Raw genomic sequence first — 10,349 nt, 5'->3', positions numbered from 1 at the left:
GTGTGTGGTGTTCTCTCTTCATGCAGATGTGGATGAGTGTATGGAGGAGACCGCATGTGCGTTTACACAGTGGAGAGTGTGTGAACACAGAAGGGTCTTTCTACATTATCTGTGAACCTGGATACACATGGACAAAAGAACCTCCTGGCTGTGAGGGTAGGTACACACACACACACACACACACACACACACACACACACACACACACACACACACGCACGCACACACACACACACACACACAGTGACTGTGAGGACAGAGTCAGTGAAGAGGAAGTCAGGTGTCAAGAGGAGTCAGTGTCCCATCAGTGTGAAGCAGAGACCAGGGGAGTCACTACAGGGGTGTCACTACAGGGGAGTCACTACAGGGGAGTCACTACAGGGGAGTCACTACAGGGGAGTCACTACCGGGGAGTCCACTACAGGGGTGTCACTACCGGGCTGGTGTCACTACCGGGGTGTCACTACAGGGGGAGTCACTACAGGGGGAGTCACTACAGGGGAGTCACTACAGGGGAGTCACTACCGGGGTGTCACTACCGGGGTGTCACTACCGGGGAGTCACTACAGGGGTGTCACTACAGGGGGTGTCACTACAGGGGTGTCACTACAGGGGAGTCACTACAGGGGTGTCACTACAGGGGTGTCAAACAGGGGGTGTCACTACAGGGGTGTCACTACCCGGGGAGTCACTACCGGGGGTGTCACTACCGGGGAGTCACTACCGGGGAGTCACTACCGGGGAGTCACTACAGGGGAGTGTCACTACCGGGGAGTCACTACAGGGGGTGTCACTACAGGGGAGTCACTACAGGGGTGTCACTACAGGGGAGTCACTGGCAGGAAGAGGGGATGGAGGGATACAGGGGACAGATGGACGGGGGGACAGATGGACGGGGGGACAGAGGGACGGGGGGATTGGGTGGGGCAGTGAAGGACACCCCCCATGGAGCTTGGAGGAGCGTATGTTTCCTGTTCCACCTGCTCCTGTCTGGGGGGGGTGCTTCCTGTAGGTGGTGCTGTTGCTGCTGACAGGGCAGGCTTGATACCATGATCCTGCAGTAAAGAGAGAGATGGAGAGAGAGATGGAGAGATGATGAGAGAGGTGGAGAGAGGGAGTGAGAGGTGGAGGGAGAGAGATGGAGAGAGAGATGGAGAGAGGATGAGAGAGGTGGAGAGAGAGATGGAGAGATGATGAGAGAGGTGGAGAGATGGAGAGAGGATGAGAGAGAGATGAGGAGAGGTGGAGAGAGATGGAGAGAAGAGGCTGTTCAGCTTGTCTGTGTGTATGAGTGTGTGTTTGTGTGGTTGGGTGATTTGTGTGTGTATTCCTCCATTTCATTGTGTGTGTGTGTGTGTGTGTGTGTGTGTGTGTGTGTGTGTGTGTGTGTGTGTGTGTGTGTGTGTGTGAGTACCTTCACACTGCTCTCCTGAGGAAGAGAGTCTGAATCCAGTTTCACAGTTACAGACGAATGAACCCTCTGTGTTCTGACAGTGACCCTTTATGCACACACTCTCGTCCTGGCACTCATCAATATCTGTGTACACACACACACACACACACACACACACACACACACACACACACACACACACACACACACACACACACACACACTCATTTTGAGTTTCAGTATAATGTACAAGCTACATGTCCATCACGCACTACAGACAGAACTTCATCTAGACATTACTAGATGATTTGTCTTCACACACTGCTGCTAGTACGTCATGGGCCATAAGGTTTGGGTTCAGCCTAATAACCCGGGCTCAGACTCGACATAACCTCAATAACCACACACACACACACACACACACACACACACACACACACACACACACACACACACACACCACACACACACACACACACACACACACACACACACACACACACACACACACACACACAAATCTACAAGGACCCAAATCTTTCTTCCTGTCTCTCTTCTCCGTCCAATAGGAAGACAGACAGTGAGGTGTCTGCTGTAGCCACTGGACAGTGCGGGTGTCGTGGGCCTCGTATTTGTAGGTGGTACAGTTGTGTTGGTTCACTGGTTTGAAGCGTCTCCACACCACACCTGTGCTTGGCTTTGTTACCTGTGCAGGCCTTGCGGTCTGGGGTCGGGGCGAAGCGCCCTCGTCGCATGTGCATACGAAGGTAGCCCTCGCGGTTGGGAGCAGCGTCCGTGGGCACACGCCGTCCTGTCCCGACACTCGTCGATATCTGCACACAGATCGCACAGCCGTGAGGGGGACAAGGACTGTGTACAGCTGCGTAGTCACAGACCAATCAAAGACCAGCCACAGACGAGCAACAGACAGTCACAGACCAGTCAAAGACCAGCCACAGACCAGAGACAGACCAGTCTAAGACCAGCCACAGACCAGTCAAAGACTAGCCACAGATGAGCAACAGACAGTCACAGACCAGTCAAAGACCAGCCACAGACCAGAGACAGACCAGTCTAAGACCAGCCACAGACCAGTCAAAGACTAGCCACAGATGAGCAACAGACAGTCACAGACCAGTCAAAGACCAGCCACAGGACAGTCTAAGACCAGTCAAAGACTAGCCACAGATGAGCAAAAGACAGTCAAAGACCAGCCACAGACCAGTCAAAGACCAGCCACAGGACAGTCTAAGACCAGCCACAGGACAGTATAAGACCAGCCACAGGACAGTCTAAGGACCAGCCACAGGACAGTCTAAGACCAGCCACAGGACAGTATAAGACCAGCCACAGGACAGTCTAAGACCAGCCACAGACGAGCAACAGACAGTCACAGACCAGTCAAAAGACCAGCCACAGACCAGAGACAGACCAGTCTAAGACCAGCCACAGACCAGTCAAAGACTAGCCACAGATGAGCAACAGACAGTCACAGACCAGTCAAAGACTAGCCACAGATGAGCAACAGACAGTCAAAGACCAGCCACAGACCAGTCAAAGACCAGCCACAGGACAGTCTAAGACCAGCCACAGACGAGCAACAGACCAGCCACAGACCAGATTTGGAGCACAGATCCACTACCAATCGGATGACAGTTTGGTGGCGGGCGATCCTCAACAGAGCAGTCACACACACACACACACACACACACACACACACACACACACACACACACACACACACACACACACACACACACACACACACACACACACCCCCTAGTCATGAAAAGGGTTGCCCACCTACACACTGGCCATCCTTGCCCTGGAAACCGTCAGGACAGGGGCTACACATGTAGGAGCCCAGAGTGTTGTAGCACAGGCCAGAGGGACACACACTTCCGTCCTCACACTCATCCACATCTACGGGGGGAGAGGGAGAGAGAGAGAGAGAGAGAGAGAGAGTAGAGAGAGAGAGAGAGAGAGAGAGAGAGAGAGAATGAATCAGAAATGACGACAACACTTGAGAGCCTGACCTACAGGAACAGAAGCACACACGTCTGACAGCCCTTATAATCCTGGATCACTATTTAGCAGTGAGGGGGTTTATTCCGTTGGCAGCTGCAGTGCATTAATTGGCAGGAAGGTGCAGTCTTATGATGACCATCATTGCTGTCCCTACAGTGTTTGGAGACTCCATACCGTTGCCAGGGGGCGGAAGGCGAGCCAAACAACCCCCCGAACGCCCGGATTAATGAAGTGGTTTGAAAGGAAACACCTAAAGTGTGAAATGGGGTGGTGTTCTCACCTCAGCCCTTCTGTGGGTCAACACATCACGCATGTGAGGACAGCTGAACGTGACATCATCATCCTCACAGAGTGGGGTCCACGCAGGTGTCGTGTATCTGACGCGCTCACGTGTGAAAATGTGGTGAAATATGAGCAGGTGACTCGGGTACTGGGCTTCAGCGGCTTTTTTGATTAAGTGCTAATGTGGGTCACACTCACGGACTAATCCTGGACACTCTGGACACGAGCTGATTACCTTGAATATGTCAACACCGTCCGGCCTGGCTAATCAACACTGACTGATAGTGTTGGTGTAAACTGAGAGAAAATCACCAACGTTCTAGTGAAAGAGGGACTCCAGTGTGTAGAATACTCAATTCTTATTGGTCAATCACATCTGGAGTCCGGTATCTCTGACAGACCACTAACCGAACAAAAGACTTCTGTACCAGGGTTAGAAGTTTTATCTCTGTAAGTCTGATACATCACTCTTCTTAGCACAGGATTGTGTCCAGCTAAGATAAAACAAAACCCCTGTAATTAAAGCAGCATTTTATGGCAACCCATTGATTTATTTGATAAGTAGATGTGTGATGTGCAGTATGCAGTATATCACTGGAAACGGCGGAGGAGGGGGTGAAACAGATATACTATAAACCTGGGAATGTCATCCATGTGGACTACGTACTTATGGTTTTTACTGCAGTTCTGGGTGAAATAATTCTGTTTTTATTACACATTTCTGTTTTTCTGAAGCGATTCACTTTAAATGAGACTTCCTGGAAAAACCAATGTGTGTTACTTATATGCAGTTTTTATAGTGTATTTAACCGTGTCCTTCAGGAGAGTTGATGTGTATTACTTATACAGAGCACAGTGATTCTCCTGAACAGGGAGATACAGAGGGTGACTGTCTGAGGCAAGGACGTTTGAGCAGAGTTGTATAATCCAGGTTCAGAAAGTAAAAGTCCTCACCAGGATTTTGCTCAGGCTTCCTGGATTGTGTTGATTCCACTAATTTTACTTGGATTGCACTAATTAGAAAATCTAGCAAGCTTGAGCAAAATCCCGGTGAGGACTTTTACTTTCTGAACCTGGATTATACAACTCTGCGTTTGAGGCATGGACATTTGAGGCAGGGCCATCTCAGGTGGGGACGTCTCAGGCGGGGACGTTAACATGCTTTTGCTGTGGAACATGTGTAATGGTGGTCCACACGATACCTTCACACTGAGCGCTGGGGCCCAGCCTATATCCAGTAGTGCAGTGGTGACAGGTGTAAGATCCCGGCGTGTTCACACACAGGCTGTTCTCAGGACAGGGGGCGCGAGGGGCCTCACACTCATCCACATCTGACAGCAAACCAGAGAGACGTCAGAGTACGTTTACACGTGCACACTTGTCAGAGGCTTTTTATCCAGAGCAAAGGATGACTGCAGTCATGTTAGAGAGGTGAATGTGGCGATAGGAGTCTCACCACTGCCCAGATGAGGGTCTGAACCCCAGCCCACCATGGGAGAACCCATCCTGATACCCCACTACATTATAAGAGATAAAGAGGTCCGGAGAGTGTGTGTACGTGAGAGAGTGTGTGAAGGAGTGTGTGTGAGAGAGAGACGGCAACAGAGAAGGGGTGTGGGTGAGTGAGAGAGAGTGTGTTTGTGTGTGTGTGTGTGTGTGTGTGTGTGTGTGTGTGTGTGTGTGTGAGAGAGAGAGAGAGAGAAAGGGTGTGTGTGAGTGAGAGTGTGTGTGAGAGATAGAGAGAGAGAGAAGGGGTGTGTGCGAGTGAGAGAAAGAGAAAAGGGGACAGAAAGGAAGTGTGTGTGTGTCTATGTGTGTGAAAATGACAGAGAGGTAGAGAGAGCACAATATTCATCACGCTGGTTAGAGCGTGGAGAGAATGTTCCGGACGTCTCTGGCCTTGGGTGGGCTGCTCTCTGTGTGCTTTAACAGCTGTCAAGGGAGGGATGGAGAGAAGAAGAGTCCAAACATGAAGAAGAGAGAGACGCCAGGATAAACTCTCTTCCCCAGGAACCAAACATTCATACGGGTTATTGATTCATGCTGTTCTTAAAAGATCATCTGCCTGGTCTCAGCACACAAGAGCCTCCAGGAAAGAGACGAACACACATCCTTATATAAGGATCATATTAGGACTCCCATTCTGACCATAACATTTGAAACCATTTTACAAATGGAGTAAACACCACATCCAAGCTAAAAATGACACAAAAGCTTGAATCATTATGATCCTAATTCAATTCTTTTTTTTTTTTTTTTTAGATGTGACGCCCCTCTTGGAACTGGGCTGTAAGTAACTCTCAATCACTCACACACTATTAGCACCCAAGGTGGGGCGCCACAGTGGTGATTTGCATCAGTGACATTGTGAGTCCTGGTTGTACTATTTTGGGCAAAAAAAAAATAACAAATGCAAAGTGTGACTTCAGTGGTCAGAATGCCACTCGATTTCACAAGACCAAATTGGACACGCTGAACTAAACGTAGGGCGTGCCAGAGAGGTTTCTCATAGTATTTATGGTATTTTGAGGCTGCAGGTTGCAAAGACCCTGAATATCCTCAGAATTTCTCAATTCTGTGGAGAACATTAACACACATGCCATGAAGTTCTGAGGTCACCCAGCTATGGGCTGGACAGTCGTTAGCGTCTCCGCCGCCTCCGTAGTTGCACCGCAGAGTGTGTGTGTGTGTGTGTGCCGCAGAGTGTGTGTGTGCCGTGGAGCGTCGTGCCCACACGCCCTGCTAAACTGGTCCTTCCTGAGGGTGGGAGGTGTAAAGAGGAGGACTGGGAGACGCTCGAGCCTGCAACGGCCTGAACTGGCTCTCCTCACACCTGTAACCGCCTCACACCTGTAACCTCCACACACCTGCCACCTCCACACACCTGCCACCTCCACACACCTGCCACCTCCACACACCTGTCACCTCCACACACCTGTAACCTCCACACACCTGCCACCTCCACACACCTGCCACCTCCTCACACCTGCCACCTCCTCACACCTGCCACCTCCTCACACCTGTAACCTCCTCACACCTGCCACCTCCACACACCTGCCACCTCCACACACCTGCCACCTCCACACACCTGCCACCGCCACACACCTGCCACCGCCACACACCCGTCACCTCCACACACCCGTCACCTCCACACACCCGTCACCTCCACACACCTGCCACCTCCACACACCTGTAACCTCCACACACCTGCCACCGCCACACACCTGCCACCGCCACACACCCGCCACCTCCACACACCCGCCACCTCCACACACCCGCCACCGCCACACACCTGCCACCTCCACACACCTGCCACCTCCACACACCTGTCACCTCCACACACCTGCCACCTCCACACACCTGCCACCTCCTCACACCTGCCACCTCCACACACCTGTCACCTCCACACACCCGCCACCTCCACACACCCGTCACCTCCACACACCTGTCACCTCCTCACACCTGCCACCGCCACACACCTGCCACCTCCACACACCTGCCACCTCCACACACCTGCCACCTCCACACACCTGTAACCTCCACACACCTGCCACCTCCACACACCTGCCACCTCCACACACCTGCCACCTCCACACACCTGCCACCTCCTCACACCTGCCACCTCCACACACCTGCCACCTCCACACACCTGCCACCTCCACACACCTGTCACCTCCTCACACCTGCCACCTCCTCACACCTGCCACCGCCACACACCTGCCACCGCCACACACCTGCCACCGCCACACACCTGCCACCTCCACACACCTGCCACCTCCACACACCTGCCACCTCCACACACCTGCCACCTCCTCACACCTGCCACCTCCACACACCTGTCACCTCCTCACACCTGCCACCTCCTCACACCTGCCACCGCCACACACCTGCCACCGCCACACACCTGCCACCTCCACACACCTGTCACCTCCACACACCTGCCACCTCCACACACCTGCCACCTCCTCACACCTGCCACCTCCACACACCTGCCACCTCCACACACCTGCCACCTCCACACACCTGTCACCTCCTCACACCTGCCACCTCCTCACACCTGCCACCTCCTCACACCTGCCACCTCCTCACACCTGCCACCGCCACACACCTGCCACCGCCACACACCTGTCACCTCCACACACCTGCCACCTCCTCACACCTGTAACCTCCTCACACCTGCCACCTCCACACACCTGCCACCTCCACACACCTGCCACCTCCACACACCTGTCACCTCCACACACCTGCCACCGCCACACACCTGCCACCGCCACACACCTGTCACCTCCTCACACCTGTCACCTCCTCACACCTGCCACCGCCACACACCTGCCACCGCCACACACCTGTCACCTCCACACACCTGTCACCTCCACACACCTGTCACCTCCACACACCTGTAGCCTCCTCACACCTGTCACCTCCTCACACCTGTCACCTCCTCACACCTGCCACCGCCACACACCTGCCACCGCCACACACCTGTCACCTCCACACACCTGCCACCTCCACACACCTGTCACCTCCACACACCTGTAACCTCCACACACCTGCCACCTCCACACACCTGCCACCTCCTCACACCTGCCACCTCCTCACACCTGTAACCTCCTCACACCTGCCACCTCCACACACCTGCCACCTCCACACACCTGCCACCTCCACACACCTGCCACCGCCACACACCTGCCACCGCCACACACCCGTCACCTCCACACACCCGTCACCTCCACACACCCGTCACCTCCACACACCTGCCACCTCCACACACCTGTAACCTCCACACACCTGCCACCGCCACACACCTGCCACCTCCACACACCTGCCACCGCCACACACCTGCCACCGCCACACACCCGTCACCTCCACACACCCGTCACCTCCACACACCCGTCACCTCCACACACCTGCCACCTCCACACACCTGTAACCTCCACACACCTGCCACCGCCACACACCCGCCACCTCCACACACCCGCCACCTCCACACACCCGCCACCGCCACACACCTGCCACCTCCACACACCTGCCACCTCCACACACCTGTCACCTCCACACACCTGCCACCTCCACACACCTGCCACCTCCTCACACCTGCCACCTCCACACACCTGCCACCTCCACACACCTGTCACCTCCTCACACCTGCCACCTCCTCACACCTGCCACCGCCACACACCTGCCACCGCCACACACCTGCCACCGCCACACACCTGCCACCTCCACACACCTGTCACCTCCACACACCTGTCACCTCCACACACCTGCCACCTCCTCACACCTGCCACCTCCTCACACCTGCCACCGCCACACACCTGCCACCTCCACACACCTGCCACCTCCTCACACCTGTAACCTCCTCACACCTGCCACCTCCACACACCTGCCACCTCCACACACCTGCCACCTCCACACACCTGTCACCTCCACACACCTGCCACCGCCACACACCTGCCACCGCCACACACCTGTCACCTCCTCACACCTGTCACCTCCTCACACCTGCCACCGCCACACACCTGCCACCGCCACACACCTGTCACCTCCACACACCTGTCACCTCCACACACCTGTCACCTCCACACACCTGTAGCCTCCTCACACCTGTCACCTCCTCACACCTGTCACCTCCTCACACCTGTCACCTCCACACACCTGTCACCTCCACACACCTGTCACCTCCTCACACCCGCCACCTCCTCACACCCGCCACCTCCACACACCTGCCACCTCCTCACACCTGTCACCTCCTCACACCTGTCACCTCCACACACCTGTCACCTCCACACACCTGTCACCTCCTCACACCCGCCACCTCCTCACACCCGCCACCTCCACACACCTGTCACCTCCTCACACCTGTCACCTCCTCACACCCGTCACCTCCTCACACCTGTCACCTCCTCACACCCGTCACCTCCTCACACCTGTCACCTCCTCACACCTGTCACCTCCTCACACCTGTCACCTCCACACACCTGTCACCTCCTCACACCTGCCACCTCCTCACACCCGCCACCTCCACACACCCGTCACCTCCTCACACCCGTCACCTCCTCACACCCGTCACCTCCTCACACCTGTAACCGCCTCACACCTGTAACCTCCTCACACCTGTAACACAGGCTATGTAGGGCGGAGTCTGTGGGTGTCAGGCTGTGTAGGGCGGACTCTGTGGGTGTCAGGCTGTGTAGGGCGGAGTCTGTGGGTGTCAGGGCGTGTAGGGCGGAGTCTGTGGGTGTCAGGGTGTGTAGGGCGGAGTCTGTGGGTGTCAGGGTGTGTAGGGCGGAGTCTGTGGGTGTCAGGGTGTGTAGGGCGGAGTCTGTGGGTGGTAGGCTGTGTAGGGCGGAGTCTGTGGGTGTCAGGGTGTGTAGGGCGGAGTCTGTGGGTGTCAGGGTGTGTAGGGCGGAGTCTGTGGGTGTCAGAGTGTGTAGGGCGGAGTCTGTGGGTGTCAGAGTGTGTAGGGCGTAGTCTGTGGGTGTCAGAGTGTGTAGGGTGGAGTCTGTGGGTGTCAGTGTGTAGGGTGGAGTTTGTGGATGTCAGGGTGTGTAGGGCGGTGTCTGTGGGTGTCAGGCAGTGTAGGGCGGAGTCTGTGTATGACTCTCACCAACACACGTGTTGCCTTCAGCGTCCGTAATGTAGCCCT

At 55.1% G+C, this 10,349-nt stretch overlaps 1 protein-coding gene across 1 annotated transcript in view; it reads right to left on the bottom strand.

Annotated features, from left to right (window-relative positions):
• Positions 1 to 1,414: 1,414 nt before the first annotated feature.
• The window catches only part of LOC143504542 (latent-transforming growth factor beta-binding protein 1-like), a gene marked incomplete at its 3' end in the record, with an annotated part of 72,218 nt that continues 63,283 nt past the window's right edge, over positions 1,415 to 10,349 (bottom strand). Inside the window, 7 exon segments of the mRNA XM_076995948.1 lie at positions 1,415 to 1,537; positions 2,100 to 2,133; positions 2,136 to 2,159; positions 2,162 to 2,226; positions 3,197 to 3,316; positions 4,906 to 5,034; positions 10,311 to 10,349. The exon segment at positions 10,311 to 10,349 is cut by the window's right edge and continues 87 nt beyond it. Coding sequence (XP_076852063.1) covers positions 1,415 to 1,537; positions 2,100 to 2,133; positions 2,136 to 2,159; positions 2,162 to 2,226; positions 3,197 to 3,316; positions 4,906 to 5,034; positions 10,311 to 10,349 — 534 coding nt within the window.

This window comes from Brachyhypopomus gauderio, unplaced genomic scaffold (genome assembly GCF_052324685.1).
Source record: "Brachyhypopomus gauderio isolate BG-103 unplaced genomic scaffold, BGAUD_0.2 sc294, whole genome shotgun sequence".
Lineage (NCBI taxonomy): Eukaryota > Metazoa > Chordata > Actinopteri > Gymnotiformes > Hypopomidae > Brachyhypopomus > Brachyhypopomus gauderio.
This window is presented reverse-complemented; position numbering and strand designations above follow the sequence as displayed.